Below are 17,111 nucleotides of genomic sequence, written 5' to 3' on the forward strand. Positions count from 1 at the left end.
AGTTAAAAGTAGCAAGCAGAGACAATGAAACCATGCCATCCCTAAACTTTTCTGCCTATGCTAAGCATTATTTTTATTTTCTAAAACCATTTATTCCTCAAAAGAGTTCACTAAAGTTGCCATCCTTCCTATCAGCAGTCCCACCGGGCTCTGATGAGTGACATCCAGACATTTCAACTCAAAAGCTGCTTCAGAAGGGAGTTATTAAAATTCAAATGAGCTGGGTATATTGAAGAAGAAAACACTCGTTTGCATGCACACCTCCGCATTTGGCCATCCCATTTAGCCCCATAGAGCAGGGTCTGGTTTTGTTTTTGTAAATGGGCTTTGGAGGCGGAGGTCAGCCTCCCACGGCCCCCACTCCTCTGGGGTCATCATTAGTAATGTGTAAGGCTGAATAGATTTTCCTCTGAATCTAGTCAGCAAACCTGACAAGACGACAGCCCTCTCCCACAACCTGAAAATGCCAAAAATCTGATTGGTAATATGGCATTCTTAATACTTCATTTATTTGTTTTAAAACAGCTTTCAGCAAGACTGCACATAACAACACTGATTCCAGTTCCACTTGATTTTTCAGCCTTATAGCAGAACATTTCCTGTTGTATGATGACTACAGAATCATAAAAATGTTACATTCAACCAAAAATTTCCCATAAGATTCAGAGAAAATTCATGTCTGCCAAGAAATATGGATCTGGGGAGCTAGACTAACATTTTATTCACTAGAAAAGAAAAAGAGTCTATCTTTTATTTGACCTTAAGAGTTTTTACTTTTATTTCTCATGAAAATATCTCACATCATTTTAAAATTTCATATCAATAAGCAACCTAACAAAAAATATAGCAGAAATATATATGTATTCCTAGCACTAGTTTGGCCATGAAAATTTTAGATTCTCATTTAGTAATAATTTTCTCCTAATGAAGGCATCTCTACTATAATATTTATTTTAAGTAGCCTTAATTTATGGTAACATAGACAATGAACTAACTGTACATTATGTGTAATATATGATCTGTTTATATATAAATATGTCATGTACAACAATGACATAACCATATGTCAATTTTTACTGAGGATAAGTAAATCATGCTAATTCAGGACCCTAGAATAATAGCACAAATTCTAGAACTCCAGAAATTAATGGAATTTGTCTCCAGGCTATGAAAATATTCAAAATCTGGAAGCTCCAGGGATTACTGTACCCAGTGGGAAATCAGACAACACAGATTTAACTTCCCTTCCAAAGGTAACACTTTACTTCCATGACCCCCACAAATCAAACTGCCACTTCCAGATTTTTTCCAGTTTTTTTGTTTATTTTTTTCCTTTCTAAAATTGGGATGGTCTTGCTATAACACAGGCACTGATTTTGCCCAGACTGACCTAACCAAGGAAGACTGACCTAGCCAAGGAAGAATAAAATTAGCAAACCCATCAATGAAAGAATATCACGGTAATGAAGCTGATTCCTGAGCCATGACATGTTCAGTTCTAATCCATTTTTTCCTCACAGCCCTGAAAACTATATGTGTATTATTAAGGAGCATTTATTCAATAAGTTACATGGCATTGTTCTGGCTCCAGTTAAAAACAAAAGGCACTCAATCTCTGTCTTCAAGTTGCTTGTACTTTAATGGGGGTGGCAGCAATACAGAATCACAAAGGCTCAAATGTGTGCAAGGAAAAGAACACAAACTAAAAATAGGAACTAGAGCCAGTGATTTCAACAACACAGAATGATTATAAAAGATGCAGGGAGAAGATCTACTTGCAAGACAGATCCCGGGATAGAAACTGCACCCAGGTGTATTTTCTCTTTCTAAATCACACTCACTTGAAATGGACATGAAAAGTAATCTGTGCTTATACTTTTGAAAGGGCCAAATGGGAGATTAAGATTTTCACAGAGCCACCCATGGTCAGAGACAGTGATTCTAAGAAACCACACAATGTGTATATTTATGTACCAATTATTGTAGCTAGCTGCTGGTCATCTCTATTGCAAAGATGGTTTAGCAGACGAAAATATTCACCCCTTCAGATTTATATTGCTTGATTCTACAGAGGCATGCTTAGGGTACACAAATTTACTTATAACAACATGGAGATAGAATGATAAAATTCAAGAAATGTGCTCACTTGCCTTTTTTTCCTCCTGTAATGAAGAAGCCAATAGCTGCTCCAATAAAACTGCTTTCAGGCAAATAGCTATAGTCAGTAGGAACTGTGGAGACAGAAAATGATCAAATTAACCAGTGAACTTGGCAGGACTAATGAAGGAAAGATAATGATCTCATGCTGCCATATCAACCTAGAGACAAAGTGGAGATGTTTATGCCATTAATCTCAGCACAACACTTTGTGGCTGCAACTAATTCTATTAGATTAAGTGACTGGCCTTGAAGTAATCACTTAAGCTATGTAAGCAAATCTGAAATGGTGGCAAAGTTAGAAAAGTCTGGAAAAAAAAATTACGGAGGATGAACACTTGAGTGAAGTGGTTTAAAAAAAAAAATCCTTTCCACATTGTCACATCAATAAGCCCCAATCCAGTGACCTCCTCAGCGTTCAGCAAGGAGTCTGCCGAGCTTCAACGCTGAGACCACTGTAGTAGGTGCCACTTCAGGACATGTGGAATCGAATATATGAACCATAGAAATTCAACAACTAGTACTAACAGCACCAGTCCCTTACCTAAGGCAGAGACCTGTAAGTGACCAACATGTGCAAACAACCAGATGTGGTTGCTGAGCTGGAATGGTGAAGCAGTGACATTTATGCCAGTTGAATCCTGAGTTTCTCCTAAATTCTTTTCCTTCCAGTTTCCCATAATTGTTTCATGAGATGGTTTTTACTGCAATAAATGACTCAATTGGAAAATTCCATCAGGAACAAGTAGCTGTACTTTTCCAGATACACAATCATTTTGTTCAGAAGAACCTGGGTGTAAGATGATTCACTAGTACCTGATTTGAGTATATGTAGGCCAGACCAAGTACCCCATAATATGGCAATTAAAAGCCTACATAAAAAAATAAAAGCCTGCCATAAATATCCTATCTTACCAGGACACTGTGAGATCCCTGCCCTTCAAAACTAGTATTACCCAGGGCTTCCGGTATGACTAAGTTTTCTTCTTTTTTCCATTTTAATATGGTAACTTTAGCTGTCTAAAGTTCATTACATTGCCAAGGCTGTGGACCAGTTGTCCTATTTCCATAGCTACAGAATGACTGAAAGAAAGGAAAATGGTAATTTCAGAGGCCCACATTTACGTTAATGCCATCTGTAGACTACTTGTCAGTGGGTAAGTAAAACTAAGTTTTAATAAGGAATCATTGCTCGGCGTGCTACTGTGCTCGATCCAGCACCATGGGGAAGCGGGACAATCGGGTGGCCTATATGAACCCAATAGCAATGGCGAGATCAAGGGGTCCAATCCAGTCTTCAGGGCCAACAATACAGGATTATCTGAATCGACCAAGGCCTACCTGGGAAGAAGTAAAAGAGCAACTAGAAAAGAAAAAGAAAGGCTCCAAGGCTTTGGCTGAATTTGAAGAAAAAATGAATGAGAACTGGAAGAAAGAACTGGAAAAACACAGGGAGAAATTGTTAAGTGGAAGTGAGAGCTCATCCAAAAAAAGACAGAGAAAGAAAAAAGAAAAGAAGAAATCTGGTAGGTATTCATCTTCTTCTTCATCAAGCTCTGATTCTTCCAGCAGTTCTTCTGATTCTGAAGATGAGGATAAGAAACAAGGAAAACGGAGAAAGAAAAAGAAGAACCGTTCACATAAATCTTCTGAAAGCTCCATGTCAGAAACTGAATCAGACAGTAAGGATAGTTTAAAAAAGAAAAAGAAGTCAAAAGATGGAACTGAGAAAGAAAAGGATATTAAAGGACTCAGCAAAAAGAGAAAGATGTATTCTGAAGATAAACCTTTATCATCTGAGTCCTTGTCAGAATCAGAGTATATTGAGGAGGTGCGAGCAAAAAAGAAGAAAAGCAGTGAAGAACGAGAAAAAGCAACAGAAAAAACAAAAAAGAAAAAGAAGCATAAGAAACACAGTAAGAAGAAGAAAAAGAAGGCTGCTAGTTCAAGTCCTGACTCACCGTAACATTAAGAAAAATCAGGATTCCCTTATAAAGAAAGTGCAATGTCTGAGGAGATTTCAACTGTGAAAACTACAACATATTTACTAAAATGCATGAATTTTCTTGTTTTTAGAATTATTCCTGGACTATTCAGTAGCCACTCAGATGCCACTGTGTGAAAGGGCCATAAATGTTGCCTGCTGCTTGAACATCTATTTTTTTCTCTTCCAGTGCTTGATAACTCTGGGAGATAATACACTGCAGTCGTACTAGTGGTTAAGATATTTGGGAATAAAATTAATACTTTTGACTAGAAGCATCTAAGGATAAACCAACAGAAATTGAATCTGGATACATCTTTAAGATGTAATCAGAAATGACCAGATGACTCTAGTTAGAATTTTTGAAGGAGGGATTACATTAATATTTCAAAACCCTTACTCTGTAGATAAGTGTATTTTAATTTTTTCCCCTCGTATACTTTTATTTACCTGGGGAAGGAGCTTTTAGGGTTGGGGGGTGGTTTGCTATCTCTTTAGCTAGCAGAATAGTGTGCCTTTGATCCTCACACATCCTGTATTATGGACACAGTAGCCATGCTTCACGGGGAGGTCAGAGCTGGCTACCAGCAGTCTTGCCCTTTACTGAGCTTAGTGTCATCTTTGGATGCTGTCATATGCTGCTTTGAGTGAACCAGAGAAACAGCCATTTGCAGCATGAGAAAGCCCCAAAAGCTCTGGGATTTACCTCCACTTTAGTAATAATGAATATTTTTTAGCATTAGAATGTGTTATGTCATTTGAATTAATTTTGACTACACTTTGGCTTGGGAGAGGAATTATTTTAAATAGACATTGGTACTTTTTGAACTTGATAGCTAAAGATTCTAAAATGCATGTTTTATACTAAGTTTTAACCAGTCAGGAAAATTTTATGTAACTAGTGATAGTTTATTTTTTTGTATGAATTTTGTTTAGGCTGCAATGTTTAGCTTTTGTTAACTCCTCACTCTTGCTGTCTTAAGTTCATTACTATGTTTAATGGCCTACTTGCCAAGATATTTAGCATGTAAAAAGCAGGGTTTTGATTAAAAAAAAAAACGGCTTCATATTGAAGCTGAGACTTACAATAACAAGTTGAGTGGCAAGCCTGGTATGCTATGTCTTATTGCCAGAATCTTAGTAAATGTAATGTTTAAAAAAAAAAAAAAAAAAAAAAAAAAAAAAAAAAATAAGGAATCATTGGTACCTGAACCTCTCTGGCCTGGGTCCAAGATAGCCAGTGGGTCAAAATTCTATAAAGAGCAAGGAGCAGATGTATTAACAGTCATGCCTTCCCCAGAAAATCTCCAAGGACAAATGCACATTAAGCACGTCGGGACTGCAAATATCTTTTACTGCTTTTACCAAAAAGCTAGAAATAGAAAAGGCCTTGTCATATTAAGGCCTAGAATTTCAATTCCAAGGCTAAGAAGGTACACACCTTTAAATGTACTACCCCATTATTTTTTCAAAATCAGAGGCCAGAAAAACTCCAGCCATATATGAAGAGACTTTTAATGAAACATGAATACTATACAAACTACCATTACATCTAGTAAAATAAATCTGTTCCAAGCTTGAAGGACCTGGTTCCTAGTTTCTAGATTTGTCACCAAATTAACTCTGTATGTAACTCATTTAATCTTTCCGAGCCATGAGTTCTTCGTTTGTGAAATACAGGACACTGAATGTCTAAACTGTTCTCTAAGGGAGGCAGAGAGAAGGAGTAAAAAGAGTATGAGCTTTGGAGGCCAAAGATCTGAGTTCAAACCACATGTCCATCACTTACTGTCACATGACCCTGGGTAAGTCAGGAAGCCTTTCCATACACCATTTCCCTCTGACGTAAAACAGAGATGGTAATACCCATTACTTAGGGTTGTTGTGAAGATTAATGCTCTTAACAAACTACAGAGCGCTGGGTCAGCAATCCCTCCCTTCCAGCTCCAGTATTTTATGACTTTAATCTTACCAGAGGCTCTACTTTGACTTGAGGATAGAGTAGATAGATGAAGATGTCCAAGAAGCCAGACTGCATTTGACTGGAGACCAATCACCCCAGAGACACTAATGACCTACAAATAAAAAGGTAACAGTTCAATGATGGGATAAGATCCAAGTTCCATTCAATAAAAGGTCACTCACAGAAAGTCACCAGTCATTTAGGAGGTGGTGGCTTGGCTGGCAACGAGCAGTCCTATGACAAGATGTAATATCATGTGTCTAGTACGCTATACCTGTGTCATATAGATACTCAACAACTGTCTGCTGAATGAATGAATGATTCAATCAATCATTTAATCATGGCAGAAAGTACTAGTGGTTTTCTCAGGTTTCACTGAGTGAGACTGGTCTCAAATAAATTTTCAAAAAAATTGCAAAAGAACAAAATCCAGAAAGTACAAAAGGGGTGACAGTTACTTAAGATGAAAATACCTCTAAAACTGGAAGGAGATACATTTTGTTCTCTTCTGTAAATTATGCTCTACTGCTGCTTTATCATTCATAAGGATTTTTAAAATAATAATTTTCATTTACAGATTTTTCTCCCACATTATGGTAACTTAAATTTCAGTAGAATTATTTTTTGAGAATATTTCTATTCATACATGCAAAAAAGAGTTTTGTCTGTTCAGAGATTTTTGTTTGCTTTTAAAAGCCTGAATTACTAAAACTCCTTTATGTGGTAGGTATTATCATCAGCCACATTTTACAAGAACGAAAACAAGTATGCTAAATGAAAAGAATAAAATATAAAGTTCTATATACACTAAGAATACCAACTATGCAAACAAAAGAATACTTGAAAAGAAGTATGACGAAATATCAGTAACAGTTGCTTCAGGTTTGAAGGACCATCAGTGATATTTTTCTCAGCTTCTTTCATTGCGTGCTTTCAAATTTTATGCAACAAACATAATTGTTTTTTTTTAAATCTTAAAAAAACATTTCTTAGGAGATTAATATGTCTATTCTTTAGTCAAGGATAGCAATTACAATGATATGCCCAAACACTTTTATCAGTGACATCTGAATTAGTGCCTCTTGACCTTTCTACCAAGATCTGCCATGCCCTCTGATCACCTTCTATTTTTCCTTATCTTTAGGGCCTGACATTCCTTGCAGAATCAGGCTTTAATTTTTAAGGAAAACCAATGCCAACTTAAGTTTACTAAAAAAAATGCCAGCTTTCTTTTTTTCCCAAAGGTAGTGCATGTTTGTCAGTTAACACAGGTCCACACATCACTCCCAAATGCCTCTTGAACTCAGCGGGAATAACCAGAGACTTTCCCATTTTCCAGGTAAAACATGTTGTATCATGTAATAGAAAAAAAGACAACAAAGGGGGATATGTTTTCCACCCAAGGATTTTAAATTCATTTTCTCACCTGAGTTAAGGTTCTAATGACTTCATTAAGTCTGCCTTGAAAATGAGAGGTCTGGATGGCTTCTGATTTCAGCTGAAAGAATAAGAAGAAATACCCATCCCACCCACCCCCATAAAAAAGTTAAGAGTTGCATTCCCGGTGCATGAGCTATCCATCTTCTAAGTTATAAAACAGTTTATCATTATGTCCTTCTATTTCAAATACATAAGCTATGAACTCCTCAAAGGCAGGGCTCCATGCTTTATCTATCATTGATTTCCTGGTACCTGTTCACTGTGGCATGTAAGCAATCACTCAATCAACTTTTACTGCATAAAAACAGAGCTCCTTTAGAATTGCTTATAAACTTACACATATATATGTCCACTGTGAAAATATTTTGAAGTTAAAGAACAACCACATAGACATATATCAGACATTAAGATGCAGAATGGAGTTTCTTGCAAATAACTTTTGAAATTTCTTATCCTTCAATCATCTTTTCTCAGGCAGGGAAATTTGTGGAGAGCACCTAAGTTGGCCAGGTTTAATCTCTAAAAACCAAATTAAATAAAGAACAAACCTCTATAGAAGTAATCCTTGGTTAAGTGCAATTATTCATACAGCAAGGCATTAAAAAGTCTGGTGTAACTATTACCATGAGCATAAATCCTTCTGTTCTTAGCATACTAAAACATTGGGTATTCTTCTCCCGCTATGGCTATGTACATATTTAGATGTCTTCCCCTCCACGGTTCCTTTCTTTACCTGCATTACATCCCCTTCAGAGCCTACCAAGGCCACCATGCCATGAAGAGCTGCCAGACAAAGCATTGTGGGAGTGCCCTGAAAACAAAGCATCAGAATATGAAAAGAGGGAATCAGTCCTTGGGTTTAGATTCTATAAAACTTCTTAGGACACGGAGAAATAAATGGTCGAATTGGTACCAAACTTATAGGGTCAACGTAACCTGTATAACTGAACCAAAAATGGCAGCAGACTAAAATAAAGTAACAGATTAAGGTTGTTATATCATGGGTGGATTCTTGCTTTTATTTTTCAAAAAACAAAATGTTGTCTTAAAATTAAAACTCAGACAAAATAGCCAGTTCAAAAAAATTATAATAGTTGGCAGAATGCATTATTTATAAGGGATTTAAAAGTATGTGATCTCTTTCATTTAAAACTGCCTATTCTTTTACCATTAATGTATATATCTCAGCAACTCCTATAAATCATCCAATAAAGTAGTTCTTTTTCCATTATAAAAATATGAAATAGCATACAAAGGTGACCTCTACCTCTGTTAGAACAATTCTGATCCAGGCAGGGAGTAGTTTGCTGCCCAAGTCTTCAGCTTTTCCATGTCCACACACAGACAATCCATGAACTATGTTTCCTAAAGCCAGGGCAAAACCTGAAGTCTGATATAAATAAATAAAAATGGGGTAAGAAAAGGAAAAAAAAAAAGACACAGATTTAGAACGTTTATAAATAGCAACATAAACACTTTCAGTGCTAACTTTCCTAATGACAAGTCGTATTTCTCATATGAAAAATCAGACTTAAGTGTTTTTTTGTTTTTTGTTTTTTTTAATCTAGACTGGTTTGCATCATAAACTGCAGGGTCTAATTGCAAGGAATTCAGCTTCAGTGAGTAATTTATTTCAGGAAAGTAATACTGCACTATTGAGCAGCTTAGCTCAAACAATCCGAAGAGGTTAGGGTGAAAAAACCAAGGTAGACCACACAAGGTCAATCAACTCCTAAACAAAAAGAAAGCATCCCATAATAAGCAAAGTATATGAAAAATTCTACATTTCAATTTTTCAAAACTTACTCTGAATGTAAGTGAGCAGGTATATAACCATAAAACAGTAACGATAACATTACAAGCTTAAAACCAATGAATTCTGCAATAACCCATTATCATCAATATTAAGACACTGGAGAAACCTTTAAAAAATCCACATGGGGAAATTCTATAGCATGTGTAATCAGATAAAACGGTTTTTTTCAGTTTTTTTTAATTGTATTAATGTACACTTAAAATTTATCATCTTTACTGTGAATACAAGTTCAGCGGCATTAAGTACACTCCTACTGCTGTGCAATCAATACCACCATCCATCTCCAGAATCTTTACCTTGAAAAACTGAAACTCTTTACCCACTAAACAGTAACTCCCCATTCCTCCCTTCCTGTAGGCCTGAACAACCACCATTCTACTTTCTGTCTCTATGCTTTTGACTACTCTACGCAGCTCATGTAAGTAAAAGCACACAGTGTTTGCTTTTTGTTATTTGTTTATTTCATTTAGCATAATGCCTTCAAGGTTCATCCATGTTCTAGTACATATCAGAACTTCCTTCTTTTTTAAGGTTGAATAATATTTCAGAGGAAACATTTTAAGGTTACTTAATTTAGTTTACAGGTACTTAAATTTTCTTATACATATCTGGTCACGAGTAGAGATTTTCTGCCTTGAATTTTCTGAAGTTTGACTTTATCAGAGACTTCTATGTATTCATATCTTCACAAATTTTTGTTTCTAACTTTACATAACTCTTATATTCCCTAGCCATATATTTTATGATCTTATAACTATAGAGCAATAGTCAGAGAGAGAGAGAGAAAAGCCTATCAATACTCTCTCAAAGAAAAAGAAATGTCTACAGAATGAGACGCGACAAGGAGAGAAAAAGACATCTGTGACTTTTGGCTACAGCTGTGAGAAAAGAGAATAGTTAGAAGTTCCTCAGTTCTAGACATGAAAAATATCCCATTATAGTCTAATTCAGAGTAAGTCAAAAGCAGAACTTAGCAGCAGCATGAGACCCACAGAGAGAAATAATCAGGGCACACGTTCCAACCTGCTGGCTATTCTCCACTAACAGTCGAAGCTTGTTCATAACATCCTCAGCCTCTGTAGCCTCAATAATTCCAGCACTGAACGCTGATGTACATACACAGCTAAGTGTGTAGGCAAGGACCTGAGAAGAAAATACAGCAGAAAAATGTGTCTTCAGGAGGAAAAATAAAAGAACTTGGTTTAGTTGACAAGATATTCTGTCAAACTCCCCGCCAGAGTAAGAATTGGATTCAAATACATTTACCATGGATTGGGCACTGTTTTTCTGCCTAACTTATATTGTAATATTTCATAACACTGTCATGATGGGTATGATTATTCCTACTTTATAGATAAGAACTTTGAAGCTCAATTTCATGTAGCTAGCAAGTGACAAAGGAGGGATTCAAACCCAGGTCTTTAGACTCATAATAGTAAATTTCTTCACCACATTATGCCAGAGCACAGCACCTATCAACAGCAGAAGGAAACAGATTTCCATCAACAGTGGGTGCTGCTAATTAATTGCCATGCATTCCCATCGAAGGCCAAACAGGACAGGAAATTCAAAGTGAAACACTGCTCCATTAAGATTCCCTAGGAGAAGTAGTGGAGCATAACTGGAACAGGAATATGGATTCTGGAGTCAGATAAATTGTATAAAATAGGAATACTAATACCTGCCTCATAGCACTAGTGTGGGAACTTAATATGTTGATGAATGAATGAATGAATAAAATATGGGTAAAAAAGAATGGTGGGAATGGAGCCAAGATTTGGGAATATGTCCCAAACTGACCATTTACTAGCGAAGTAACTTTGGGCAACTCACCCAATCTATCTGAGTCTCAATTTTTGCACATCAAATTTAGTCATCCCCTCTCTGCTACCTCCTTTTTTCGTGATAAAAAACCTCCCTTATAAGAATGCTGTTAAGACAAAGTAGAAAATTCAACTTCTAGCACTGGTTGATATGGCATGAAAAATGTAAGTGGTTTCTAAGGTAGAAGTTGAATAATAAAACATCAGAGGGGAGGAAAAAAAACTGCTTGCTTAAGGCCTTATAAATCAAAACATTACAGATGCATCAGTTATAAAAACATTGCTTTCATTTATAATTAATTTGCTCCTAGGTTGCAAGATTTACTCTTTTGGCTTAAAAAAAATACGTACTTTAAAATCACACTTTACACTGCTTTAAAAATGGAAATGTAGTGCATGTCTTAGAACAAAACTTCATTCCTCTGTGCCCAAAGAAATTCACCAATTCAACAAGTCCTATTGCTGAAAGCAGAGGAGCTGAGCAGGGAAACACAGCAGCCATTATGTACTCATCAATAGCTCGTGGGCAGGCTGGGATAAAATAGAATCTGTTCTAATGAGAGAGAGAATCAGGCCAGGCCACGAGGTCATACCCTGCTCCTCTCAAAAAAGAGTATAAGCGGTCCAGCTTCACCTGGGCAAAATAGAGACAGGCATGACACATGCCTGAAATGTTCCATCTAAAAACATGGTTAACACCCATGAACTGGATCACATGAACTCCAATTCTGCGTATTTTTGCACCACAACAGAAAAAAAACTTTTCTTTAAGTGTGGTAAAGGGAATTTTCTCAATAATATTTTATGCTAGCTGACATTTTAAAAAATCAAATGCCTTTTGATCAGCAGTTTCTGAAGCTTATTCCTGGGCATTTTTGAAAGTTATATTTGGCTTGAGCACAATTCTAAAAATCTCGATTTAACCTTCTTCCAGAAATTGCAGCTCTTCTTAGAAAGTGCCCTCTAGTGATGCTGAGTTAGGTTTTGTACTCACTAAAGGCTCTTATCTTATATGCCACATTTAGCTTTAAGTTGATTTAAACTGCCACATAATATGAAAACCTTATGATCTAATATTGGTTGTCTGCCATTCAGATTTTCTCTTTGAGGAAGAATTTAATTTATAGGGTTACCAAAATATGGTAAGTCCAAAATAAGTGGCAAGAAGAAAACAAAAGAGAGCAGAGGGGAAAAAAATGTAACCTCCATCTCTTACCTCCTGAAACGTTCTGCTCCGGCTCCCGCTGTCATCTAGGTGCGCAGACAGCTTCCGGAGCAATGCCGCTACGTGAACGCGGGACTGCATTTGGCTGCTGTGGCTCATGAGGGACAGAACAAGTCCAACTCCCAATATACAGCCCGTGCTTGGAAGCCAAAAAAGATAAGATGTTAGGATCATAAGAAATCCACACAATTGCTCTTCACTTACCATGGGTGTTTACAGAGCTCTCAAACCTTGGTGAGATGGCTAGATTCAAATTCTGCTGCCTAGTAGATGGTGTGCCCCATCATCCATGACAAGTACACACACCTCTCCCCTCAAAACGAAAACCTGACATCAAAACAGGTATCTGTGGCCCATGCTAGTGCTGCACACCCACTAGATAAAAACAAAAGGCAGGAAATAGTTTGACTTAAACTTTATGGGTGAGGAGAGGAAAAGGCATAAACCAGCTTTATTTGTGCCCTTACAGAAATGCTGTAGTTTTCCCTGCAACACCCCTACCTGCATGTTGAGTATACTGTGATCAACTGCATAAGAAGAGAAAAGACTAAAATTCAGGATGTGAGCTGAGGATATCTGACTAATAGCAAAGAAGATAAATGCAAGGCATGATTATGAGGTACTACTAAGTGTTTCATGTTTCCTAGTCAACTTCAACAAGTGGAATTTCTTTCCTAAAGAAACTGTTTGTGCACAATGACATTAATCCTTCTCTCCCCTCTGATCTTGCAGAATACCACTGGGTCAGAAGAGAAAATGGACAAATGACAGGCTTGTCAAAAGTTACCCCATGTGACAATTCAATTGAAATCTAGGGCTTTGTGCCCCCAATTCTCCTGAATGAATACATATCCATTTAAAGAAAATAATTGTTCTCTCAGAAAACTTCAAGATAGTATGGTAAGATAATGCAGCTTGTGGTAATGCTTTACTTTAAATAAAAAAAGCGTTTGTCATTGTTTTTTAAATGGAGAAAATGCAATGTTTTTTCAGAAATCACCCCTACTCTGGCTTGCCTTGCCTCTCATCATGATATCTGCTGCCGAAGAAGACATTCCAGGGCATTTCTCCAATAATGTATCTCAATGCCCACGTTAGGTCATTTTGCTCTTAAACAGCATCTACCCCCTTGGTCAGTGTCAAGAACATTTGCATAATTTTATGAACATGTTAGTTACTTCCCCCAACGTGCAAATGGAGCACCCACACCTAAAAGAAGACACCCAGAAGGATAGACAGGCTACAGGATTTGCTCAAGGTCACACAGAGAGCATCCAGCAGAGCACGGCCAATACAAGGGGATTTTTTTTATTCCTAGCCTTCTGCCCCATCTGCCAAACCCAAAGCCCCTCTCAGTGCCCTGCATGGTGCCATGATGGAATACATATGAGAAGGCACCGTATCTCAAGTGTGTTTTTCTAGTTTCTGTTGCATAACAATCAGCCATTCAAAAATCCTTCGTAAAGAAGCTACTACAGTAATAATCCATCATTAGTCAGGCAGAACTGCTGTTACAGCTTCGTAAACTTAAAAAGCTCAACTAGCATAATGCATTTTCAACCAGTTAAATCAACATCTAAGATCTCAATACAACATGCTTTTGAGACTAATCACATTTACGGAAGAGGAAAGGCTACTCTTGATTAATATGAATGCAAAGCCTTTGCTATTGTTTAGAATCTACAGGGAAGTTTTTTGGCTATTTTTGTATATTGATGCATATAACAATTTGACAGAATTAGACCAAAGATATAATTAGACAAAATTTGATTAATACTTAGACAAATTTGACTGTTGTTCCCTCTTTGACTATTTAACTGCTACTTATGCTTAAGATTTCAAATGTTACTTCCTCAGAGACATCATCCCTCGCCCAGCAGAGAGCCTCTCTAATACTCTCCCACAGCACCGTGTGCTAATTTACTTCATACAATTTTAATTATAAACTCTGATGAAAATTATTTGGGGTATTGTTTGATTATTATCTCTTCCCTGGCCTGAAAGCTCCATAAGGGTGGGTATACCTTTTCTGTTTTTTTCCCTACCACAGTATCTGCTGTACCTAGTATACTGCTTGGCGTATACAGGCACTCAACCAGTATTTATTGAAAGCTGAAGAACTAACCAAATGAAGAATTTCAAGAGTCTAGAGTAGAGAGAAGATCTACAGAGGAAGAAGAAAAAAGCAAGACTTGATTCTTATGTTTAGTAGGAGGCAAATTTTATGAGTAGTAAAATTCACTGAACATATCATGCAAGATTCAACCAAGAAAATTCAGTTTCTGTTCCTTGCCAGACTAATTTCAGAAAGAGGAATATTGGGCTCATCTGGAAAACAAATTCCTCTCAAAGCTCATTCCAATAGGGTTTATCTTTCTGAATAAACAACGAAGTATGTAAGTCTTGCTTTTCAGGCTATCCTGGGCACACAAAAATCTCTATCCCCTAGATTGAAGCCCCTCTTTTATCATCTCAGGAGATAGATGTATTAAGGCTTTGAAAAACACATCTGTTTCTAGTTCACATTTACCTAAAATTTATCACAGCAATTATTACTATAACCTAAGCAATGTTATAATTCACTAGCGATTCTATTCATTGCTACAACGGCAGTTAACTGACTGGTGTAACATATGAATATATAACAGTGTATGTATATACATGCTATGGCATATACATCTATTGCCCCTCTGAATAGGACCCCTCTCATTCATCTCAATTTTCCAGTATGCACCAATAATGTAGTCCTAAAACTTTATTCCTGATTTCCCTCTGATTTCTAAATCTTCTATATTTTAACGTGTTTATTTTTGTCCTAAGTCTTAAAATGTTCCCCCAGGTGCTTATTTCAGCAATTCCACATATTTACCTCATTCTAGCTTCTCTTTGATATGTCTGCCAGCTTTGAACCAAGAATAGCTTGGGCAGAGGTAGCTTTTATAACTTTCTGTCCACTGAAAGCACAAAGGAGTTAAGTGTTGGTGTCTCCAACAGAGGAAATAAAAACATTATAATATTGGGTATAAAACTGAACTTTGGAATTGCTAACATAAATGTTCTATAAGAGTGCTAACAAATGATAAAGAGAATTTGAGTTTTTAAATTCCATACAGTATTATGTCATTACTTATTTGAATCTATTATCAGAGTATATTAAAATATCACCAGCAAAAGAAATCCTGAAACTTAAAAGCTAAGCAATTCTGATATTTGTGTTGCTGCAACAACTCAGATATATATTTTTTAAAATTAATCAGAGATGAATCTCCAATTCCCTAGTTTACTATAGGCAATCCTGCAGATTAAGTACTAGGCCATCTAATAATTAGTTCTAATAACAGGTAACATTTATATAGTGCTTTGCCCTTTACAAAGCACTATACAAATGTTATCGCATTTGTAAAAGCTCAGTAGTAATTAACCAAAGCTTGGGTCATTGATGACTGCATGACTAGTTAGGGCTGTGAGGATCACAATGGCACAATGAGCTACCACTAGATGGCAGTAAAATCTTAGTGATAGGCTCACGAACACCAGCCTGGCCAGGTGTGCGGTTCTTTCAGCAGGGAGATGTCCATTAAATCGGGAAGCATGGTGAATTTGCTCTGGGTGAATTCTATCATTTGAGGGAGTACACTCCCACATCTATTAACTACCTTCTAGTAAGACTTCCACTGTTTCACTTGAGGGAGGCTTGCTCTAGACTCCTGAAATCTCATTAGATAAGGGAATACTTTAAATCATGAGTCAGGCTTTCAGGTCTGGGTCTAGTTAAAAAGCAGAAGGAAGAATTAAAAAATTAAAAAAAAAAAGTGTGGGTGACACTTGCATGTCAGAAAAAAAATAAATACACAGTATACTGTCCAGCATCAAATTGCTTTCCTTCTATTGAAATGTGTTATCCATACTGTGTTATGTAAGAAAGAAAAATGGCTTTGAAGTCAGATGTCCCAGGTTTCTCTCTTGGCTCTGCCACTTATTAAGCATATGACCCTGAACAAGCCTCCTATCTGAGACTCACATTCTTTATCTGTAAACCAAAGTGATGATGATTCCTGCTTCAGTATCATGTTTAGGTTGTGACATGGATGTAATTCCATGAGAAACAGATGTGAAATGCCTAGCTCAGTATGCAGCTGCTCAGTAAGTATCAGTTGAACCTGAAGCCAAAAAGAGAACTATGCTGGGTGCAGTGGCTCACATCTGTAATCCCATTACTTTGGGAGGCCAAGGTTGGGAGGATTACTCGAGGCCAGGAGTTCAACACCAGCCTGGGCAACACAGTAAGACCCTGTCTCTACAAAAAATAAAAAAATTAGTCAAGCATGGTTGCATATGCCTGTAGTACCAGCTACTTGAGGCTGAGGCAGGAGGATTGCTTGAGCCCAGGAGGTCGAACTTGCAGTAAGCCATGATTGTATCACTGCACTCCAGCCTGAGCAACAGAGTGATATCCTATCTCAAAAAAAAAAAAAAAAAAAGGGAGAACTGCACAAGGACTGACACCTAGAGAGCATTAGTAATCATGAAGCACTAAACTTCATTAACTGTAGGACTAAAAGTTTGGAGAGGATGGAAGAAGGACTTCTTGAAGGGCCAGAGCTTTTAATTGGGCTCTAACAGACAGGCAAGTTTCCACTAACTGGACAGGAAGTCCAGGCCTACCCATCTCTCTCTCAATATAGTTGTTCATTAAGAAGGAT

The 17,111-nt window shown here is 37.0% G+C and overlaps 2 protein-coding genes across 5 annotated transcripts in view; one reads left to right on the top strand and one right to left on the bottom strand.

Annotated features, from left to right (window-relative positions):
- FOCAD (focadhesin) overlaps nucleotides 1–17,111 on the bottom strand; it is a 312,606-nt gene that overhangs the window by 41,253 nt on the left and 254,242 nt on the right. For all 4 annotated transcript variants that reach the window (XM_019034046.4, XM_063696326.1, XM_055351762.2 and 1 more), the window contains 7 exons: nucleotides 12,400–12,547; nucleotides 10,384–10,503; nucleotides 8,812–8,934; nucleotides 8,278–8,355; nucleotides 7,531–7,602; nucleotides 6,114–6,216; nucleotides 2,151–2,231 (listed from right to left, as the gene is read on the bottom strand). In XM_019034046.4, the coding sequence (XP_018889591.3) occupies nucleotides 2,151–2,231; nucleotides 6,114–6,216; nucleotides 7,531–7,602; nucleotides 8,278–8,355; nucleotides 8,812–8,934; nucleotides 10,384–10,503; nucleotides 12,400–12,547 (725 nt within the window). The remainder of the gene's footprint in view (nucleotides 1–2,150; nucleotides 2,232–6,113; nucleotides 6,217–7,530; nucleotides 7,603–8,277; nucleotides 8,356–8,811; nucleotides 8,935–10,383; nucleotides 10,504–12,399; nucleotides 12,548–17,111) is intronic.
- Nucleotides 3,352–4,138, top strand: LOC115935794 (protein FAM133B). The gene has a single exon (XM_055351763.2). It carries the CDS (start codon nucleotides 3,380–3,382, stop codon nucleotides 4,121–4,123), a length of 744 nt encoding a protein of 247 aa, XP_055207738.1. The 5' UTR covers nucleotides 3,352–3,379; the 3' UTR covers nucleotides 4,124–4,138.

This window comes from Gorilla gorilla, chromosome 13 (assembly GCF_029281585.2).
Source record: "Gorilla gorilla gorilla isolate KB3781 chromosome 13, NHGRI_mGorGor1-v2.1_pri, whole genome shotgun sequence".
Classification (NCBI taxonomy): domain Eukaryota; kingdom Metazoa; phylum Chordata; class Mammalia; order Primates; family Hominidae; genus Gorilla; species Gorilla gorilla.